We start from the raw sequence: 23,518 nt of genomic DNA on the forward strand, positions 1-23,518 counted from the left end.
TGTACCTCTGGTGCAAATTACTGACCTCTGTCATCATTTTAAGTGGGGGAACTTGCACAATCGGTGGCTGACTAAATACTTTTTTGCCCCACTGTATTTGCAGTTTTTTCACCTTTTCATCAGCTGTGTAGACGCTGGAAAAGTAAAAAAAGAATAAACTTGCAAAACACACTTTAAATGATAAATGAACGTCATTGCATAGAGCCACATTCAGCTTTAAATGAAGCGAATGAGAGCATGGTAGCAAAAAAGTCAGTATTTGTGGCAGTGGCCTGCATGAATTGACAAATACATTTTGTAAAAAATACTCAGACACATCATCAAACCTCTGAGGGTGCTCTCACTATTAAAGCGTGGCCTTGTTTTGTGAGCAAGCGAGTGCATTAACCAGAAACCAAAATGACGCAGCAACTCTTATCGCTCTTCCAGACTAATCAAACACACCAAGAAGCTGATGGACAAAGAGGATAAATTGTGTCTGAAGATCCTGAAGACGCTCAGAGAGATGCTTGAAAAGAAGGAAAGCTTTGAGCAATCTGTGAGTACATGACACTTTAGGTGACTTTAACAAGTTCACCAAGTGATTGGTTTTAGGGTGTCACATTCACCTTTGCATACAAATTACATTACGTGAGTGAGAACATCCAAAAGTTTGCTTTGGATTTATCCTCAACTTCATGTGTTGGCAATGCTGTGCTCCTATAGCAGTGCAGCGTAGTGCTTGTTTTCTCTCAGGTCTGTCAGCCCAGAGCCCAGTCTCCCCTTCATCAGTATGCTGTGGGCCTTTCTGTGTTACATAAGGCAGGGAGGCACTTGAGGACACACTCACACTGAGAGGGAGAAAAGGAAGGAGGAAGTAAAGGAAGGAGGAGGAGGAGGTGGTGGTGGGGGAACGCACTGAACAAACAAATCAATACTGCAGCGAGTTGGGGGTACAGGAGCCCCTGTCCTGCTGCACCTCCCTCTCAGCCAGAGGCCCGGGAAGTGAATGACTAGAGTTGGTAGGATGACACGCAAATTTGTGTAGAGGAGACTCAAAGAGGTGGCTACGTGTGCGAGAGCGCGCATGTTTGTTCACATTGACAGGGGTGGAAGGTGAGGGCCAAAGTACAAAAACATCAAGCCTGTAATTACTTCTTGCTCCAGCTGTGTGGCGAGAGAAGGTGCCAGTGTGAAGTTCACACAGGATGCGCCGTTCCTGTAAAAGACCTTTTATCAGTTCGCACAAAAACATGACATGGCCTGTTTTAATCGTCCACTGCTTTGCTCAGTTTGCAGCTCCATTTGTCTTGTTTTAAAGAAAAGTGGTAGGAAAGCACGTTTGCATGTTTCATGCATGCATGTGATTATTATTAGTCCACTTAAGGCACAGCTTATTAAAGCAGAACAAATGTATGTTCTTTTACCTTCTATTTCAGTATAATGGTATTACTAATACTGTCAGGACTACGTTGCTCAATATAGTACACGGCAACTTGTTTGACTTCCAGCTGCTTGAGGAGTCAGAGTTTTGCTTTTCCTTTTTGTGTTTGTATTGTGTGTCAGTCAGCCAAGCTATGTGTTTTTTGTTTTTTTTGTTTTTTTGGAACGCTTTTTTTTATTTATTTGAAAGGCAAATGATTCAACAGTTGTGTGGAGCAAGATAAGAGGAATTCAAAGTGGAAAAACAGTCACTTTTTTTAAAAGCGGCTTGGAGAAGCCAGACAGTGCGGTAACGATATGTGAAATGTCAGTTTGTGTAGGTGTGCATGAGTGTGCTCGAGCATGTATTTGCGGCCTCTCTTTGTCATATCCGCGTAGCCCTGAGTGTGGAGCTGCAGCCTTACTGCACGAGAGAGAGAGAAAAACGATTGATGGAAATAATGAGAGAGAGAGAGAGAGGGAGGCAGGCAGGCAAGCAGACAGACAAAAACAGAAGGAGAGAGACAGAGTGACAGCAAAGGCAGTAGAGGTTGGTGGCTCCCCTGGGGTGCAATGAGTGGGTGGAGGAGAGTGAGTGAAAGAGATGGAGGGAGAGTCATTGAGGGAGCGAGGGAAGCAGCCATGTGAGGAGCCATGTGAGTGAAAGAGAAAAAAAAGTGGGCAGCGGCTGCAGGGATAGGGATTGGAGAGAAGCAGAGTCTGCTCAGTCCATGAGGAGACAGGGCAGGGGGTGCGCTTACGTAACAGCCTGCAGTGGCTGAGCCAGCGTCACGTGTACCACCACGTTCTCCCTCCCTCCCTGCTTACTCCCACTCTCCTGTCCGCTTGCTGCCTCTGTCTTCCTCCTTTGCTCCCTCTACGCTTTATCTTAGTCTGTGGCAGTCTGTCTGCCCGCCTGAGTATTATAATTTTATTTTTTTTGTCTCGCTCACACCTGCTCCCACCCAGGCCCTGCTCAGGTGTTTGCCTTGATCAGAGAGGGCAAGATCTGCAGTAACTGCACAGAGATGTGTTGGCTCTGGCTGCTGCATGTCACTTGTTTTGGCTGTCAGTAAAAGGCCACTTTAAATGTTTGTGCTCTCACTTGCCCTCAGGAAGTCTGTGTTGTATTGTTCGGGGTAAAAAGTTTAGTGATTTATTTAGCTTTCTTTCCTTTTCTAAGGTGGATATCAGTCAGGACTACTTATAAAAATAAACAAATAAATAAATAGAAAACCTAATGATCTGCGCTTTTCTTTCCTTTAATGAAGTGAAGCAATTCTCCAAAACTGCTGAGCACTGTAGATTTTAATGGCACACATTTGATGCCAGCCAGTATTTACAACGCAAGGAAACGCTCATGTGTTTTTTAATAGTTTTTTTTCCGCCAACAATGGGAGGCTGTTGAAAGAGAAGGATGTAAACGCCTTCGGCTACACAGAGAATACTTCATAATAGGATCAGCTGGTTGCTGGTTTCAGGGATTTGTTAGCAATAAGATATATTTTTAAATCCTTGCAGTTACAAATGTTAGCAGCCTGTGATTAAACTTTTACTAGCCTGTATTTAAGATATTTTTTAAATTGATATAGACGTATGCATAAGTATGTAAACAAGTGACATAGGAATAAAAAACCAGCTAATTATATAATCTAAACCACTCTCACGTGGTTTCTTTTTCCTCTCTCTATCACACTCATCTGTCATTCACACGATGTCTGTCTGTCTCTCATTCTGTCTTGCTTGCCAAGTTTCACACCACCTGCCCAAGGCAAAGCAGATTTACAGATTACCACCCTCTCGATGCTAAGCGCATCACACACAAACGCACACGTAGATGCAAGGACTCAGACTCACACACACTCCCAGGCATGCAGTGTCATGCTGGCTTGCCCTGCGTGAGCTCATACTGCAGGCCTTTCCTTGTTTGTCTGTCTGATGGGAATCATGATGGACCATGCCTTTAGGTTTTCTAGGTGGAGAGGGTCAGGCAGGCAGAGAGCTGCGTGAGCTCATGCGTACATTGTAAAGGTTGACCTTTGGCTGGACTCTGGCTGAGACAGCATGCTGAGTTGAGTCAGAAAGTTGGAGATTGCAGAGGTCTAACCAAAATAGTTTTGATTTGTGAAGTTTAACTTATCTAATACAAAAAAAAGTGTTTATTTTGCTGCGTGAACTTGTGCTGAGGAGGTTCTACTCAGTTCCTCTTGCCCTTGCTTCCCTCGATCCATCAGCCAGGTGTCTGTTAGGGGAGCATTATGCTTTGGTTTCCATGGCGATGAGGGATTAGGACACGTTGTTTTGTCTAGTCTGGCCGTGACTGGGCGCTGGAGGTCTGTGTACACCATGTAGAGATGCCTCCAGAACTGGAGCACGATGCCTGCTGAACTCTTTTAATTCCGAGCAGAGAGAGACAGAGAGAAAGTTTCACTTGTACTGCAAGAAGATATCCTTCTAGAATCTAAAACACTGAATTATACTTATTTGAACTTAGAAATAATCTTCCTGTGGGTTGAGCAAAAATATTTCAGTTGCTCCAGTTGTTCTTATAAAACCTTGAACATGGGTGGATAATTATTTTTAACCCTGTGTAGCTTTATAAAATCTGCAAGTTGAAGATGCTTGAAACTAGACCATCACGTTCATTTGTCGGACTCCTTTCTTGTTTAGTTCTGGCTGAAAAATTACTTTAAAATCACTGATTTACCTTGACACGAGCAAAATAACAAATATATTATGTGTGCAATGAGATTATTTACCTTTGAGATTTTCTAAAAAGAGATTGTCTTTATTTTTAGCATGCAGGAATTTTGAGGTTTTGAGTTACCTACGTATGGTATCTAAGTGTTTCTATGAATCTCAGTGGTTTTCAGTGTAAACAGAGTTTCACAAGTTCATAGTGTGTTGTTAGGTCACTTGTAGTCTGAGAGGCACACATGACAAGAAAAGAGCCGGAATGACATGAATTTGAAATTGTGTTTGCGTTTATTGCTCATAGCTGGTGGACAACACGACACAAACCATCCAGTGATGATATAATACTCAAGACAAACAAGAGTCTGTTGAAGAACACTGTGTGTTTCAGTTAGCGTTCAGTATCTGCTTCAGTTTTTGATTCATTTCTTATGTCATGGTATCTCACATGTGCTCACACCTCTGTTAAAGCCTTTTATTACAGGGTGGACAAAAAAATGCTTTATTAACCATTTATCCTTAGAAGGATCTGAGCACCTGAACCGTATTTGATTGGAAAAAATCCAATATTCCTTACTCTGTCTCTCAAAAATGAACGTCAGCGTCTCGAGGGTGTGTCATCAGTAACCAGCAGCTTAGAATAAGGGAAAAGTTTGATCCGCTGCAATTGATAGACTCAAAGTCCGTGGATCACAAAAATCAGATGGCCCCATGCTCTCTGAGAACCATGAGTGATTCTGCCAAATGTAATCATATTTTTATGCTGATGTAATTTTTCAGAAGCCACATGGCTGAAACATAAGCTCTCAAAAATTATTATGTTTTCCCCATGCTTGCCTTTTTATGTCGACTAAATTGCCCGAGTTCCAGTGAGGCAGGCAAAACAGATGAGCCTTGTTTGCCAGTCAGCTTATCTTCAGCATCATAGTCTCCTTAATAAACTCAATCAGTACATAATGATATTAGTGAATAACACATAACACTTCCACCGTAAACCCGCTGGTTAAAAGTCAGGCCTTCCCTAAAGCAGACCTGTTACTGAATGCTTGTTTACTTGTTTATGCTTGTATTTCCCTGAATCGTTCTCACCAATTGCTCTCACATGTGGGCTTAATTTGTTTTGCTGATGTGCTTGTTTGTTGGGTAAAAGCATTTCATGTGCTGTGGAACTGCAGCTTGAAATCATAAATGGCACCACTTGATGCGCGTGTGTCTTGCAGGATTCCAGATACCATATGTAACCTCTTGGCCTTGCACGCAGCGCTCCACAGCTACTTCTGAACATGTCATATTCAGCAGCAGGTAAAAGAGTTGGGATGAAATGCAAATATGCAGACATGGTTCACCCTAATGGACTTGACTAATGGCAAGAGTTTTAGGTAATCCTGAGCTCATCCAGCCACAATTTCACCAAAGAATGATGAACCCAGTGGTCTCAGTTATGGCTGGCAGTTGCACACCAGCCTATGTTCCCTCGTGTTTTGTTTTTCATCTGCGCTCCTGTTGTGTTTGTGGTAGAATAGCAGAAAAATGTGAAATAATGAAATACATTTTAATTTCTTTTCTTTTTAAAGAAGAATAAATATCTTTGAGAAAACACTTTATAAAACATATTGATATGGATTTTATTATGACAGGTTCCCACTTTAAGCTTTTCATTTCTCCTTCAGCTCCAAGCTCGCCTTAGAGACAACAGAAATTTTTATTAGATTGCATGCAGCGCGTGCTTTTAAACTGTACATGATAAGATCGAATTTCCCTTTGAGTTTTTGTATAACAGAAGGTAGATTTTCAGTTTGACACTGTACTGATCAGTGTATTGACTGAAGTAACGTAAGCTTTGCGATGGTGAAGTCGTTGGTCTCTCACAGCCTGTGGGGAAACTGTGCTATGCCACTGTGTGCTTGAGTCATTCTGTTCATAAAAGACCGACTCGGATTCCTCTGTGGAGGAAAAAAGTAAGACTGTTAGTCTTCCACCCCTCTCATCTCAACCTTGTTTGGGGAACATTGTCCTCCTGCACTGCCTGACACGCTGCTGCAGTTGACCTTATCAGAGCTCAGCAGCTCTAACTTCTCCATCCAGGCAGTGTATGTCCTGGTTTACAGCTGCTACTGCCCTCTGATGCCTGCATGAGTTTTCAGACCACCTAAAGAAGCACAGAACAGGCGGTGTCTTTTTATCCATGCTTCTCACCGGAGTTACAGGAATCTGTAGACAGCAGAGCTGCGAGAGGTGGTGGGGGGGAGTGAAGCTGGAGGTGGGGATCGGCAGCTCATCCTCAGCTTGGACACCAGAGCCGCAGTGTGGCGTGCCGGTGCACATTTTAAAACACCACGACTGTCTGCTCACTGCTAGGTTTTGTTTGTTCCTCTCCTCCTCCTCCTGCCACCCTCCTCTTACTTTTGTCAGTTCTCTCTCTCTCTCGCTCTCTCTCTCGCTCTCTCTCTCTCTTCCCCCCCCCCTCTCTCGGCTCTTACATCACCTGACTAGAGTTTTTCTTGTCAATGCAGCAACAAGCAGATGAGTCAGGCAGGGCTGACTCTTCTCTACTGCCATCCTGCTTCCTCTATCCTCTCCTTTCTCTCTGCAGACCTAGCAGTGTGCTGGCTGCAGTGTGTGCCAGCACACTGCATCACCCAGAAGGGAGACAAAAAAATCCCCCCAATAACCTGTCACCACCCCCACCTTTCAACTTCTCCCTGCAAGAGGGAAAAGGGGAAAGTCAAACATGTTTAGTTTGCAAGGGAGCATGCAGTGGGATGCATTGCCTTATAGAGTGTAGTGCTGAGGTTGGAGATGCACTGGGATTGTGTCTGTGTAGTGGTGTGTGGAAATGAGAGACACTGACTCAATGGATCCTCACCTTCAGTTCAAGAAGTGTGTGCGTGCACGTGTGTGTGTACGTGCGTGTGTGTGTCTATGTGGGTGTGTGTCTGTATTTCTGTGAGACATCTCAGCCAGACAGTGCAGGCAGACAAGTGTCTCTGCTGACTGCAGATGAGATAGAGTGTTTACTGACACAGGGAGCATCAGCTACACGTGCTCATCCACATCTTTGCTCTTCGGTACACTTAGTTTGAGGATGCTTAGCTGAACTGTATCTGGCCAGCCTCTGTGATGAGACATAGAGGTACCTCGTTTGCCTGATGCCTTGATATTGTATAATTAGACCTTTTCTTTTTTTAAGGTTGCAGTTTGGAGCTTTTTTTAAAAGAAAAAAAGAAATCCCATTATTTCTGCTTGATAATTCAGTTTCATTTTGGATGAACCACACTACATTTGACACATCCAAATGCACCCACAATTTTATAAGAAGCAACTACTTACAACTTACAATGGCAGCTACACAAATGAGTCATATACATCTGAATACTAATTAGCTGTATGTGTCAGCTTTAAAGGAGGTGTGACAATCACAGCAGGGAAACTTGCAAAGGAACAAAGAGACCAGATAATTGCTGAACTGCTGGTGCGTCAGTCACAAACTGCAAAATTCTGAAATGTATAATAAAGGAAATGTATTTATTTTCATGCAAGTATTAGGATAAATGGAATGGGAAAAATTTCCATTAAATGTCTATAGGGTTGTAGGTGAGGTGAGGTGACTTGTCTAACCAACAATGCCAGTCAGTGAATAAATCAATCCTTCTTTGTATAGGACCTTTCATGAAGGTTGATGCAGTTCAAAGTGCTTCAAAGATGATTCAACATAAAAGCTACATAAAAAGAATTAAAAGTACCAAATATAAAACAAGATTTACAATATGCTTGGTAATGCAAATATCTCATCAGCCAGTCATGTGGCAGCGACCTGATGGCAACCTGCCCAATGTTAAATCTTACGTCCTTCTGACTTTCCTTCTGAGTCTTTGGAAGTCTTTGCACTTCCACCGGATCTCTGGACTACAAACTCTCTCTCTACTTTTAAATTGTGTCTTAAAACCCATCCATTCAGAATTGCATATTCTTCACCATGACTCCGTCTTAGTCTATTTTTACCTTACTTAGCTTTTATACTTACATACTTTATCTTATGTTTTTATTTTGTTGTACTAATGTAAGGTGACCTTGAGGGTCCTCAACAGGCGTCTATAAATAAAATGTATTATCATTATTATTATTATAAACTGAGCATCAGAATGGAGAGAAATGGCGATATAGGTGACTTTTTCTGCACAACCACCCAGAGCGATTACAGAGACTGTTCTGCTGATGCCAGAGCTCAGAGGAGAATGGTCAGACTGCTTCAAGTTGATAGGAAGGCAACAAATACTGATTCATTACAATCAAGTAGGGCTGTGCGATTATTGTCAAAATTAACTGACAAAAAACTGACAGAGCAAAAAAAAAAATTCTCTTTCACTTAAACATAACACTGTTTTTGCATCCAAGTTGCGCTACATTCCTGTTCATTTACAAATCTTTGCATCAAAAGAAAATGTATCCTCGTTTGCATAAATTCGGTGCATCGCTTGGAAGAAAACTAAATTTGTTGGACCTGCATGAGTGATGTAGCATAGTAATTTACTGTTGTGAGATCTATCTCTTTTTCTCCTGCAACATTTAGCAAGTTTTTCCATCTTGAAAAACCCCCCAAATGCATTCCTGAAGCTTTCAATAGTAAAAATGTTTAGTGAACGCTTTGTGTTAGTGATTTCAGTACATCTTTGTTAGCAAAGTGGTGTGCCATACAGCCTCACTTTTATGAATGTCTGTGTTGATGTTGAGCAATTCAGGTTAGCAACCATTGCATTGCTTCTCTTGTCCTTCATGCATTAATTATACTAATTATTTGGTGGTAAGTTTTCAGGCCGCTGGTTATGTTAGTTGTGTTGCTTTGTGGCACAGAGACAACTCTACAACACTCTTTGTATATAATCTCTTCTTGGTCAATGTCACTAACCCTAAATCCGCTTTGCTAAGCTCTTCACCTTCTACTGTGTCAGTCATTCGATTTTTTAAATATATCTGTCTTTTTACATTGTGTTATCGGTCTAGACTAGTCCAGGAAGCTTCAGGCTTCGTAATCCAGTGAACAGTTGTGATTGGATGTGGTTCAGCGCTGATTTAGTCAGGTGGGGGAGTGCCTCATTTGTTTTTGCTTTGCGTTCGATTTAAATAACACATTTTCAAGACTGTCTGTGTTTAAATGTGGGAAGCCAAAATTGTGTCCCTACAACCAACCTATACACAACGCAAAACACATCAAGCACATCGAAGCAGTTGGGCTACAGCCACAGAAGACCACACTGGGTGCTACTCCTGTCAGCTAAAAACAGGAAACTGAGGCTACAATTTGCACAGGTTAACTAAAATCTGACGATAGAAGATTGGCTAAACATTGTATGCTTGGCATAAAAAACATGAAAGCATGGGTCCATCTTGCCTCGTATCAGCAGTTAAGGCTTGTGGTGGTGGTCTAGTAGTATAGGATATTTTCTTTGCACACTCTAGGCTCTAGGAACAATTTGTTTAACACCACAGCCTACCCGAGTACTATTTCTAGCCATGTCTATCCCTTAATGACCACAGTGCACCAATCTTCGGATGGCTTCTCACAGCAGAATAATGTGGCATGCCACAGAGCTCGGATCATCTCAGACTGGTTTCTTGAACATGACAATTAGTTCACTGTACACAAATAGTCTCCAAAGTCACCGGATCTCAATCACATGGAGCACCTTTGGGACTAGGAGGAACAGGAGAGTTGCATCATGATGACAATGTTTCCAGCACCCTGCTGAATCTATAGCATGAAAAATTAGGAGTTCTGATGGCAAAAGGGAGGTCTAACATGGCACAAGCAGAGTGTAACACATCAAGTGTATTCAGTTGTTATTTTGACAGGCACCTGCCTTTCTGCTAGCCTGCTAACACGTTTCCATGGAAACCATACATGGCTGCTTACAGCCCATTAATTTTAACTCCACCCCTTACCCATCTCTTCTTGAAGTCTTTTGATCAATACCAGTGGTAAGGTGTCATGAAACAAGGCCTTGATGCGTTGTTGGATTACCATAGAAACAGGTGCTGACCACATGTAGTGTTCATACATACTTTATCTTCCCTTTATATTTCCTTCTTTTCATCCATCCATCGCTCTCCCTGTTGTTCTTTAAAAATAGGTGGTGAAATGTACAATGCAAGTCATCCACCTGCCAATCACACACTTTGATTACACAACCACTGAAGGGCGATTGTCGCCGTGAATCTTTTAATCTCATTTCTGCTCATCTGCGTCAAATGTCGCAGACACAGAGAGATGTTTATTCGAAAGAAAATAAATGCAGTTATTAAATAAATGAGCTGCTAGAGGCAAGCTGGTGTTGTGCAATGCATTACTTTATACATATGCATCAGTAATCCTTGCACGCAAATGACCACATTCTGTATAACCTTTTTCCACTTGTTTTCACTTGCATGCCTATGTGCACACGGTGTGTGTGTGTGTGTGTGTGTGTGTGTGTGTGTGTGTGTGTTTGTGTGTGTGTGTGTGTGTGTGTAAGAAGCACAGTGTGGTCCTATTTTGCACAATAAGAGAGGGAAAACTAGCCTCATCCCAAATAGTTTGGGGTAAGATCAGCGGTTCATCATGTCAGTTTAAAAATTTAACTGTTTGGAGACTTTCATTGCCGACTAATATTAACTAAAAATAAAAGTAACATCTGTCATCATTTATGGTTGCTTTTCTCCAAACACACCCTGGCTGCTATCTCGGAATCTCTCATAAATGCTCAGATAGGATCAAGATATTGGACAACATTATAACCGTCATGCTCTCTCAAGCTCCAATTTCTTTGTTGATAAGAGCATTGTCATACTGCAAACCACTGCTTCCATCAAGGCAGAAATGTGTCATGGGATGATGGCGATGATTCCTATTAGGTGAAATGAGATGAAATCTGCTCAGCCCTCTGAGAGATGATCGGATGGATTTCATGCCAATGAATGCACCTTACCACAAATGTTCCCTTCTTAAGATTTGTCCTTCATTTTGATCATTTTTATAGTTATTCCTCTTTCCCTTTCTGTAAAGGGGAAAAAAAGCTTTATCAAAATCTATTAAATATGTGTGAATTTCCTAGTTTAAAGCTCATACTCAGTCAGACTTTTAAATGGATTTAACATTATGATTTCTGTCTCCACAGGGAAACGACTTGAGAAAGATTCTCCTCACACGCTACTTTGGAAATCAAAAGCTCCTCTCCAAGTCAGAGCTCGGGAGTGGAAACAGCTCATCTGGTGGCTTTGTCAAGCAGTCACCTGGAGGTACCGAGAACCCCAAATAAACTGAGTAGATGCTGCAATAACTACTCACAGCCGAGGAAACAACAGGAACTAAAATGACAGTGCTCTGTTTCTTAGGCAGTATGCTGTTTGACAATTGTTGGCAGACATAAGAGGTTTATAATGCATCCCACAAATATTTGGTCCAGGCAGGTGTGGAATATAGTAGATGAGCATAACAAATAATCAAACATTTGTAAAGTTTTTCCTGTTCAATTTCTCAAAAAGAGATTATTTCTATCTACAATTATTTATATATGGTATGTGCATGCATGGAAAGCCAGAGGCAGGGAGAGCCGCAGCACAAAAAGCACAGGCAACATACATGAGACTAACTCAGAAAGAGCATGAGAAGCAGAAGCTAGAATTTAAATTTCTACATCATTGCAGGAGGTTCTCCCATGGTAGACGCTGACAAGCCAGCCACCACTGTTTCGGATATTCAGTGTCTTTTGGACAATGTTGGGGCAACAGAGATGGTAATTGAACTCATCGTCAACACCAAGAATGATCGACTGTTTAAGGAGAGCATCGAGCTGGGCATTGCCCTTCTCAGGGGTGGAAACACACAGATACAGGTTGGCTTCACAGATACACGAATCCTGTACTTCTCCTCCACATGTTTTAGAAGTATACTCATGGCCATTTTTGCTCCCAACTAGAACTCATTCTACAGCCAACTGAACAAGCAGAAAAAGTCCGAGAGGTTCTTCAAGGTTTTCTACGACCGCATGCGTTTGGCCCAGCAGGAGATTCGAGCCACCGTGTCAGTCAACATGTTTGAAGTCACCTGCAAAAGAAGGGACGATGACAGTGATGTCAGTAGTATCAGGGTTAAAAAAGGTACCGTTCAGTGATGGTGTATTTTTCATTTTTTTCACATTATTGACTTATTAGAGCAAAAACACCACATAATGTCCAGATAACGTTTGTGAGCTCAAAATGCAGCTAACCACTGTGTCAAAATGTCAAAGGGAGGCTGAAAGTAAGTAAGCAAAGTTCATTAGAAGTGAATCACCTCTGTTATAATGTCAGAGGTACCTAGCGATGAGGATTTAAAAGTGCAATACTGAGTCATGAGGCTCACGTCCTCAGCACATCCAGGCATTTCCATAGAAAGAGCGAATTAAAAAGCCACAGACTGGAAAAAAGTAATGCTTTTACAGTGTTTGAGGTCTACAAGTTTAGTTTAGTTTAAAACAGTTGTAGTGGATAAATCCACAATGATTTTTGTAGCTCTGCTGACTTCTGTTGAAACTGTTGTTCCCAGTTTAAGCAGTCACATGTCTGAAGCATGTGACAGCCCACATTGCAATCCTATCAAAAGGCCATTGTATCAAGTTTGGGTGTTTTTATGCTACAGAAACCCACTAAATTGTTGCCTGCTTGTCAGTGAACGTCTGTAAATAAATAAATAAATATATATATATACACACATATCAATTTCTCTTGAATACAATTGCCGCACTTATGAATGGAAGCAATTTGCTCCTGCCCTGCAGTTAAACAGTGAATCGTGTTGTGTGTCTGTTTGTGTGTGTGTGTGTGTGTTTTTTTTTTTTCAATAAATCCTTTCTTTGTAGGGAAAGATTCTGGGCTTCACATGAGGGACGACATGCGAGGGCAGCTAAAAGAAGCCTCCTCAGTGACCTCAAAGGCCTTCTCAGCCTTCAGAAAAGAGCTGGACCCTGACCTTGAAGGCCTCGGCCAAAACAGTGAGATAATCGGTACTGAGGAGGCATCGGAAGACACTCAGATGAGCCCGGCTGTATCTATCATGAAACCAATCCTGCGTTACCTACAGCTGCTCTGTGAGAACCACAATTCAAAGCTGCAGGTACTGATGCTCTGTGAACTTTGCCCTTCTAAGTCCAGTCATTAAAATGACCGCTGATTGACTTTTTTTTTTTTCCTGCTCTGAATCCAGAACTTTCTGCGCAGTCAGAACAACAAGACTAACTACAATCTGGTGTGTGAGACTCTTCAGTTCTTGGACTGCATTTGTGGGAGCACCACTGGAGGCCTAGGGCTGCTGGGACTTTATATAAATGAGTATAATGTGGATCTGATTCTCCAAACGTTGGAAACCATTACAGAGTATTGCCAGGGGCCCTGCCATGAAAACCAGGTAGGAGGAGGGTGGCTGGTTAGTTGAGAGAAAATGCTCGATTTATTGGATAGTCAAGTTGTCAACATATTTATTTAATAGAGCCTAATACTGTGAATATATTTGAAAAATTGTTCATCTTTTCCTAAATGTGAAGCATCATACAGTATCGTTAAACCTGTAGCGAAAAGCTTTTCTTATTTCGTGTGTTCAAGTCCAGTCAAGTTGAGAGTACAGGAAACAGGAAATTTCTGGTTTCGAACCAGCTGAGCAGCTGGGGCCTTTCTGTATGGAGTTTGGATGTTACGCCTGTGTCTGTGTTGGTTTCTAATTAGAAGGAGGAGGAAATCTGGTGATTCTAAATCTACTGTTGGTGTGAATATGAGCATAAATGTCTGTCTACAGTGGACCTGGTCACTTTGTGATCACACCGCTGTATTAATCATGAGCTGTGGTGTAGTAAGCCGTCTTAAACTATCTTTTATTTGGATTTACCTGTAAAGCACAGACACTTTCTTCTGATGAATTATATTAATGATTTTCTTTTTGTAATGTAGCCAACACTGACTACAGCATGTCCATTTTTTTTCTTTTCCAGAGCTGTATAGCTAAACATGAGTCAAATGGTATTGATATTATTATAGCACTGATTGTCAACGCCATCAACCCCCTGGGTAAGGATCACCTGGACCTGGTGCTGCAACTCAAGGTGAGCAGTAGTTGTATGAGAGGTCTGGGAGGCAACACATTTCCATTACCCTATTATATACTTGCATTGCTGCATAGTATTAATTAAATATAGATAACAATTGTGCAATGATGAAAAAGGCAATGGGGCAAATAAAGCCCATGTTTACTGGCTGTCTGACTGCAGATGTCTTTAGTAGTACAACCCTTTAGTCGAATCACAGCACTCTGAAAAAACTGCATCTGACCAGTATTGTTGGTTTTTTTTTCCTTTCAATTATTCAGCTTTGTGTAACTGATCAAAATATAAAAGCTGATTATTTTGAAACGTGTATCATAGAACAATGCCTCCAAGCTCCTGCTAGCTATCATGGAGAGCTGCCATGACAGTGAGAACGCAGAGAAGATTCTCTACAAGATGAGACCCACTGAATTGGTGAGTGTGGTCATGCATGCACACAAACTACACCTGACATGTGTGGTGCAAAAACGGTGACCTCTAAAACACTTTTGCTTCAGGTGGATGTCATGAAGGACGCCTACAAACAGGGTTTGCAGAGTGAAGATGACAATGACGGCATGGGAGACGAGATCAAACCTAAAGATGTCGGACACAACATTTACATCCTGGCCCACCAGGTAAAAGAAAAGATTAAACTTGAGTTAGTCTAAAGTGGTCAGACAAACAGAGGAAATGCAGGGATGCTTTAGTCTAATGACCACTGGGCCAGTGCAGTGCAGGAGTGCCAAGTGATGGAGGAGTGCTTCTCTGAATGAACTGCTCTGACAGTTTTCTGAAATGAGTTTTTGTGTTGTGACATTGGCTCTACTGACAGATAGGCTTTAGGCGTTTTCACTGAGGCAGGTAGTCGCTGCACAACTAAATACACATGGTTTGCTTTGTCCAGGGATCAGGAACGAGGGAATGAGGAAGGAGTACTGTACCCCTGAGAAATTTATTTTTGTTCTAAATGTGTGTGTCCATCTGACGTGTCTCAGTCTTTGTCTACGCTGTTTGGAAGTTGTTGAGAGCAAGCCAAGTCTTGTGGGTTTTCACTTCTGTCTCTTTAGAGCAAAGTGTCAGACAGGATATTTTGGTCTACAGAGCAGACGAGTTTCATCATGACAAGGAAGTGTGCATGTTTTTTTTTTGTTACATTTTATTTTTTTTTATGTTTGACTTTTTAAAAAATAACCTTTCAGCTTAAAACAGGAATGCACAAATGTGTGCATCAGCTTTGAAATATATTTTCTGATTGTCTAAATAAACAAATTAAATTGATAATATAAAATAAACAATAGATAGAATGCACAAACTAAATGGTTCTTAATTTCTCTACAATTGCCTATTTTAAAGGAGTAAAATAGATGTTTAAAATATAATAAATTTAAAAAAAAACCTCAGCAAGTATTCAGAACTCCACAAACCATGTTAAATTTTCCTCACCTAAAAAGAGAAGCAGAAAAAAATAAGGAAATCTAATTTGTTGACTGAACCTAGATTTCTAGTTGACCTCAGTGTACACAAAACAAGTAAACAACACAGGAAAGGAAAAAGGCCAGAACCTGTTTCTTACTCATCTATTAATTCTTGTGCCACAGGTGTCCTTTTCAATGTCTTTTTATCAGCAAGGATACATAAAAACTACCTCTGCAGAGTGTGGGGAAAGAAAGAAACTGTTGCTGGTTTCTGGTTGGGATCTGGATCACTTTAAAACTGTGAAATAATTCAATTCCTTTAATGGGAGATGGCAGCTTTAGCTCTATTACAAAAAACAAGGCCATAAAGCTTGAATTTGAACGGTATATAGACATTACTTACAGATGTTGTGGGCTCATCATGGGTATGAATTTCACAACAATTTAGGGCTTTTTCCAGGGTGGAATGATTGTATACTTTACATCTTTAATTGCTTTAGAAAACAAGAATCGGGTGCACAAGATTGCATTTATTTTGGACTTTCAAAAATATATAAACAGTGATCAAATATATGTATTAAACATCTCTTAATAAGTTGCATCTCGACCACACACACACCTTTTGATAGTGATCACTCTTCTTGGCAGAATTTATTTAAATTGGTTGTCACACACCTGGGTTTTAGACCTGCTCCAAAATCCTCCGATAGAGGTGAGTTCATGGAGTTGGGAAGGTCATTCCAGAAGCTTAATGTTAGCCTGGTCTATCCATCCCAAAACCAGTTTTGATGTGCGTTTGGGATCATTGCTCTGATGGAAAACCCAATTTTGCCAAATTTTCAACCATTTAGATGTTAATTTAATGTGAGGTGAAAGAACTTTCTTCATTATTCCATCCACTTTGTGCAGTGTACCAGTACTACTGACAGCAAAACTTCCCAGAGCACAATGCTACCACCACCATGCTTGGCAGTTGAGTGTTCTTAGTGTGAAAGCCTCACCTTTACTCCACGAAACATACCTCTTGTCATCATGGCACTACCTTTGTCTGCGCTGACCATAAAACTTTTCTCCAGAAGGAATATTTCTTGTCCATATGGGCTATTTCAAATTTCAGTCAAGGTTAAAGCAGCACCCAGTTCTTGTTTTCCAAAGTCACAGTCATGTCTTGTAAAATCCATAAAAATGACCATGACATTAACGCTCATGAGGAGATTTTGTAAACCATATTTGTTTAGTTTTGGTTCATTACTGGTTACAGTATCATCCAGTGTAGTGCAGCAAAATCATATCTTCATATTAATCATATTTCTTCATTCCTAGTTGGCCAGGCACAACAAAATCTTGCAGCAGAGCCTCACCCCTGGGTCAGGGTTAGGTCTGGGGTCAGGCATGGACCACGATAAGGAAAAGGATGATGCCCTCCGTTACTATGCGAAGCACACAGCTCAGATAGAGGTAACCCGCATCATCAATTTGTCATTTATCCTAAAATTTCCTAAATTGTTCGTCAAACTATAAAACTGTAAGCCAAACCTTTAATCTTTGTTATCAGATTGTGCGTAATGACCGCAGCATGGAGCAGATAGTGTTTCCAGTTCCTAACATCTGTGAGTACCTAACTGAGGAGTCAAAGATGCGTGTATTCACCACCACTGAGAGAGATGACCAAGGCAGCAAGGTTAATGACTTCTTCCACCAGTTTGACAACCTCTACAATGAGATGAGGTGGCAGAAGAAGATCCGCAGTAAGTCTTCCTTATAATCGGCATCCAGTTCTTGGAAAATAATAATGATTGTGGTGGCGGTGGTGGCAGCAGGAGCAGGCTTCAGGACGACAAATCACGATTCCCATCCAGCAAGTCTGGTTATGTTATTTTCACAGTAAACTGAAGGGCCTGCAGTGATGTGGTGTGTGCTGAATTCGTGTGCCTGTACTTATGCTCCCTGTTGTGTTTGCACAGAAAATAAGGCTCTGTTCTGGTTCTCACGTCACATCTCTCTTTGGGGGAGCATCTCCTTCTACCTGGCCCTCCTGCTCAACATTGCTGTGGCTGTATTCTACCCTTTTGGTGACGATGAAGATGAGGGTAAGAATTTCTGCATATTTCTCAAATTGTAATTTGTAATTTCAAGCCATTTTTTTTAAACCTTTTGCTAAGCAAACCAATGTTTTAAGGCAGTGGTCTTCAAATGGCTCCTACTGGACATGGATTAACTATTTAATCTGCAATACATCTGCCAATATCAAAGTAGAGATGAACTGACCATATGAGGCAGACAGAATTATTGTGTGCATTGTGTGTAAAATTTGTATAGAGCATAGTATGGACAGCTCCTGGTGCTGAAATAACATCTCATAAATGTACTTGAGAAAATGTATGTGAAGAATAAAAGTCCTTAATATCAGCTAAATTATGCCGTATCTCTTTAATTCAAATGCAGACACACTCATTAGTATTATCCAACTAAAATAATGAGGGAGTCAAGCATGCAAAATAAAGAGGCGTACACACAGAGAGTTAAAGAGACTAGTGGCTATGTGATGAAAAGAAAGAAAGAAATGTGGTAAATTTTAAAGCAACTGTCGGCAAAGGGGCCATTTATTTAAACTAATTTCAGTTTTAAGACGGGCAAATGAGGTGAATACAGCATGAGACATGTGACATGAGGAAAACCTGTGCAACCACTGCCTGGAGTGTCAACCACCAACCATCAGCTACAACGCAATGAGCAACAGGCAGATCTTTTTAAAAAAAATTATCTATTTACAGCTGTTTTATCAAGCAGTTTTAATAATTTTAAAAACCTATGGAAGAACACTTTGAATGTATTAATTTTCAAGTAAAGTAAGTTTATAACAATTCTCTTTTTTTGGAATGTTAATTATTAATGATTATTGCTTTCTTTTTATGACTGAAAATGTGTGTTCTGTGACACGTGATGCTGCATTTATTTAAACACCTTGGTCACTCAGTCTCATGAATGCTGGTGATTTATCTAACATACAGTATCTAATTGGATAAGAAGCAGTAGGCGTGTACAAAATGTGCTTAAAGGAAATCCTTCACACGTCATCATGATATCGTTTTGAGGTGGGACAACTTGGACTTTAATCGTTTTTATCGGTATGTTGATACGACTTCATGTCATTGCCCTCAGCCTGGCGTCAGCCTGAGACCTAATTAATCAGATGAAGTTAAATCACCCAATAATCATCCTATTTTACTCTTTAAAATTCATTTCTTTACGTGCAATGTTAGATTACCTGATTTTAGTTTTTGCCAAATGTTACTAGAACTTGCTGTATTTGCTGGTTTGCCTTGGTGTGATTAGTTGAAATGTAAACCTACTGTACACGTGGTTCCTGTGGCGTACAGAAGTGTTAAAGATGGCTTTCTGATAAATACTTCCTCAATGAATTGTCAGCACTTTGCAGTTTCCAAAAGACCCATGAGCATCACTCTGCTGATTTACTCAGTGAGCTGAAGAAGAGTTGGTTGTTTTGACTGATGCTGTCCCCATGGATGGTTGTTTGACATTTTAAAGTGTTTCCTTTGACTGTTTGCTAAGTTAAGCTTTTAGCTCAGATAAATAATTCATTAGAGGGATGTTGTGCTTTAAAGCATTGATGTTTTGTGCCTTGTTCGATTGTTTATTCTTCCACACAGGCACATTATCTCCATTCTGGAATATCTTACTGTGGGTGGCATTGGGAGTCTTCACCGCACTGCTTCCCGTCTTACCTAAACCAATAGGCATCGGGTTCTTCCTGGTCTCCCTTATTCTGCGTGCTATCTACACAATGGGCCTCGGCCCTGCGCTGCTTTTGCTCGGTGCTGTCAATGTAAGTGAACAAAGGCTTGTTTTTGAAGAATGTGTCTGTTCTTGCCTCTTCACACGTACGAGTTTTTTTTGTTTTTCTTCCATTTTCAGCTTTTCAACAAGTTGGTGTTTCTTGTAAGTTTTGTGGGGAACCAGGGGACGTTCACTCGAGGCTACAAAGCAGTCGTGATGGACATCCTCTTTATCTACCATTTGTTGTATACCATCATCTGCGTCCTGGGCCTCTTTGTTCATGAGTTCTTCTACAGCTTTATGGTAAGAGAGCTCGTTTGATTTGTGACCGTGTTCTCCGAATGTTTGCTGATGGCTCACAGATAACGATCTCCTTTTGCAGCTTCTCGACCTGGTGATCCGAGAGGAGACGCTGCTCAATGTGATAAAGAGTGTGACGAAAAATGGCCGCTCCATTTTTTTGACAGCGGTTCTGGCCGTTTTTCTCGTTTACTTTTTCTCCATCATCGGCTTCCTCTTCCTCAAAGACGACTTCCGCATGGAGGTGGACCGCCTTCCTTCACCAGGTCAGAAACTTTAACTTTTAAAGTACACTAAGTCATTACTGTGGTCTTCTCCCTGTCGTAAATCCCTTGGGCTTTAAGCTATCCTTTGATATTGCCATTTGAAAATAATGCTTCAAAAATGCTGCTTATGTTTATCACCAGTCTAGTGTGATATTTAAAACAAACTACACCAAATAGTGACAGTTTCACTTCCACTTTTATGAGGAAAGCAGAAAAAACACTGAGTGAGACATGGGTGGTGTTCAACATCTTCAGATGTAACTGCAAGAAATGTGATGCAATAGAAATCAGTTGCAAGAATGCCACATCTATTTTAGTCATAGTACTTATACCTGACCTTTCCAATGAATGTGTCATACTTAAAAACCTTTAAAAATGCACTGATGGCTCCAGTTTGGCAATGTTTAAACAATTAGATAAATAATCATTTCTACAATGTAAAAAAAGATTAAATCTTCTAGTAGTATGTGCAGTAACTGCATATCTGGTGATATGTATTATCTCTCTTAACTTCATTTCAAGTCTATACTGTGTAAGGAGGAAAAGGAAAGTTTTATTCATTCTCCAGACTGGATTGTAGTTGTGCTTTGCGCTCCTCTCAGTATATTTTTCTGTTATCTTTCGTGAAAGTTATCCTTAGTTGAACTGAAACAAGTTTGCTCTTCTTTTTTTAATCTTTTCCAGCCATGAACATCTGTGATTTGTTAGTGAGCTGTGTTTTCGTTTTCTGAATTTGTGTAAATCATAGAACGTAATGTACAACGTTGTTCACAGTTTGGAGTTGCTGGATGCTAGTTGATCCAGCGAGTTCATTTTTTCCCTTCACTTTTGATCCGATCTATAATTTCTTAATTACAATGATCAAATCAGCATTTTCTTGTGTATAATCTCCCTATAGAAATTGTCGACCATCTAGAGTAAGCCATATATATATATATTTATATACCCAGACACATGTTTTGAAAACACTGTGGAGAGTGTGGGTAGTGTTAATGAGCTCCAGCACCCACGGTCAGGAAGACATCCTGCTAGCACATGTGCACCTGTTGCATAACCTGGTGGCCGCGCCATCCTGTGTTTTACTGAATAGAGCACAGCAGACACAGCCGAGCAGTGGTGGGTTATGTAACCAGCTGGGCTCACGCCTCTCTGTATGTTAGCTGAAGGCTGAGTGGAGATACGACGTGAGGGAGCTTCATCAGAACTGGGGAGCACCCTTTACACTCTTCTGCCAACTTAGAGCTGTGACCCCTGCACCCCCCCCCCCACCCCCCCGTGCTCCCCTGTCCCGCCAAGTTGTCGTCTTCTTCTCCTTCCTAAACCTCCTGTCACCTGCCCTCAGTTCTCCAGACTATCACTGTAAAAAGCTCTTTTGGTGACACTCTGGTCCAGATGCACAGTTCTTTCTTCTGCCTGTCTGCCCAAGCAGATCACGCTCAGGCGGTGCGGCTCCTCTGCTGCTCGGGGCTTTGCCGATGTGCAAATGATTTGCTCAGGTTTTTTCAGCAACACTTCACCGCCCACCCAGCAGCTGCTGCCTCAGTTTACATAATGTCTGACTATATCTTTCTTGCTGATTTCTACCAGAGCTGATGAGAATTAGCGGGAAGAAGGTTTAATGCGGGAGCATAATTTAATCGTCACCTTTCATATGGAAATTTTTAGTGCTGTTGTCACTGACGCAAACTTCCCATGTTTTTGTTGTTCTTGTAGGAAAAGGGGATTTATTGAGCAACAGCGAGGTTGCAGGCTCATGTTTGAATGAGAGATGCCCTGCTTCTACACCCACATCTGTTCCTGGTAGGTTTTGGGGTAAAATTAAACTGAATACGTCCTACCCATGGTGGAAGTCACGGAGTGGATAAGTTTTAAGATTTTGTGTTTTGACTGGGGTGGTGGGCGTGTATGTGACCTTTCCAGCAGTAATCACTTCCTGAAAGGTTACTAACACACATACTGAGACACAAGCACGTACGCATGCACACACACTGAGTTTGTGCACACAAAGAAACTTGATGAGGCAGGGCGGGTGACTCCTACTCCTGTTTGTTCTCCTTCGTCTCCACGGATCACCTGCGCCATAAGGGCACACACGTGATCTCAGCCACATCCTTCACCTCTTCTTTCTCCTCAGCAGTCATGCTGTGCGTGGCTTTATTCGTTTACAGTAGGAGTTGGAGGTGTTTTATTATCAGTCACTTGTCAGCGTCAGCTGAGTCACACTTTTATCTGAATTAGGTCAAATTGTTTTTGAATGTTGTTTTCATTTCATGAACTAAAATATTCTTCAACTCTTCTAGCTCAGTTTAATAAAATTAGGACTAATATAAAAATAAATATTCTCACTGTGAGATTAATAAAAACAATCTATCAAATGAGCAGAATGTAATGATGGAAAAGGGAAGCACCTTTTAAGAAGAACTTTTAAAGAACAACAGTATTGCGTGTCAGTCCAATCTTGTGTAATTTCATACCAGATGTAACACAAATTTAAAGGTGCACATTTATCCCATTAGACACCAAAGGTCCTCTTGATAAAATCTCCCTTTTTATAGGTTTTCTATCTCTCTCTCTCTCTCTCCATTTCTTCCATCACATGTTTTTCTCTGTGTTTTCGTCTTGTTAGGTGAAGATGATGGGACCGAGCGGGTGTGCGACACTCTGCTCATGTGTATAATCACTGTATTGAACCAGGGCCTGCGTAATGGAGGTGGTGTGGGAGATATTCTCAGGAGACCCTCCAAAGAGGTAGGACAAGCTGAAAACGAATACAGGGAATACAGAAAAATGGCATTTTCTCATTGTGTGTTCTGTCTGAAGAAAAACCTGAAATAAAATTCTGCGTTTCTTCCATATTTCCAGGAGCCACTATTTGCAGCTCGAGTGGTTTACGACCTTCTGTTTTTCTTTATTGTCATCATCATCGTTCTCAACCTCATCTTTGGTGTTATCATTGACACCTTTGCAGACCTGAGGAGTGAGAAACAGGGGAAGGAAGAAATCCTCAAAACCAGTTGTTTCATCTGTGGTGTGTACAGACAGCTTCGTGGTATAGCTAGCATGCCTATGATAGACAAAATGGTCTAAGGTAGAATTCATAACAGAGCTAATGTCTTGCAGGGTTGGAAAGAGACAAATTTGATAACAAAACGGTGTCCTTTGAGGAGCATATCAACTCTGAACACAACATGTGGCACTACCTTTACTTCATGGTTCTGGTGAGAGTGAAGGATCCAACCGAGTACACTGGTCCTGAGAGCTACGTAAACAAAATGATTGCAGTAAGTAGGCCAAATATATACACACTATACACACAGGAAATGGTTACAGTGTATCTTTGTAATGCAGATTTATGTTCTTTAAATATGCTCATTTACGCATCCATATTTTTATTCTCAGAATCTACTAAAACAGTTATTATTCTTATTTATATTATGCTGGGCTTTGGTGCAGTGTGTCAGTTCACCCACTTTGTAAAACAAACTTTTTAAGTGGGCTTAAAAAGCTTGACTGAAAGCTTCTCGTAAAAAGAAGATTTGAGCAGCAAGCGGTTGGG

General features: G+C 41.1%; 1 protein-coding gene across 1 annotated transcript in view; it reads left to right on the forward strand.

The window, feature by feature from the left end:
- The window catches only part of itpr2 (inositol 1,4,5-trisphosphate receptor, type 2), a 61,397-nt gene that overhangs the window by 25,421 nt on the left and 12,458 nt on the right, over positions 1-23,518 (forward strand). Inside the window, exons 37-55 of the mRNA XM_005737618.1 lie at positions 430-538; positions 11,247-11,367; positions 11,776-11,963; positions 12,048-12,228; positions 12,969-13,222; positions 13,313-13,513; positions 14,091-14,201; positions 14,520-14,615; positions 14,699-14,818; positions 16,922-17,056; positions 17,154-17,346; positions 17,563-17,688; positions 19,270-19,445; positions 19,535-19,699; positions 19,779-19,962; positions 21,676-21,762; positions 22,589-22,710; positions 22,825-22,990; positions 23,083-23,243. Coding sequence (XP_005737675.1) covers positions 430-538; positions 11,247-11,367; positions 11,776-11,963; positions 12,048-12,228; positions 12,969-13,222; positions 13,313-13,513; positions 14,091-14,201; positions 14,520-14,615; positions 14,699-14,818; positions 16,922-17,056; positions 17,154-17,346; positions 17,563-17,688; positions 19,270-19,445; positions 19,535-19,699; positions 19,779-19,962; positions 21,676-21,762; positions 22,589-22,710; positions 22,825-22,990; positions 23,083-23,243 — 2,896 coding nt within the window. The remainder of the gene's footprint in view (positions 1-429; positions 539-11,246; positions 11,368-11,775; positions 11,964-12,047; positions 12,229-12,968; positions 13,223-13,312; positions 13,514-14,090; positions 14,202-14,519; positions 14,616-14,698; positions 14,819-16,921; positions 17,057-17,153; positions 17,347-17,562; positions 17,689-19,269; positions 19,446-19,534; positions 19,700-19,778; positions 19,963-21,675; positions 21,763-22,588; positions 22,711-22,824; positions 22,991-23,082; positions 23,244-23,518) is intronic.

This window comes from Pundamilia nyererei, unplaced genomic scaffold, assembly GCF_000239375.1.
Source record: "Pundamilia nyererei isolate P.nyererei 1_Seehausen unplaced genomic scaffold, PunNye1.0 scaffold00078, whole genome shotgun sequence".
Taxonomy (NCBI): Eukaryota; Metazoa; Chordata; class Actinopteri; order Cichliformes; family Cichlidae; genus Pundamilia; species Pundamilia nyererei.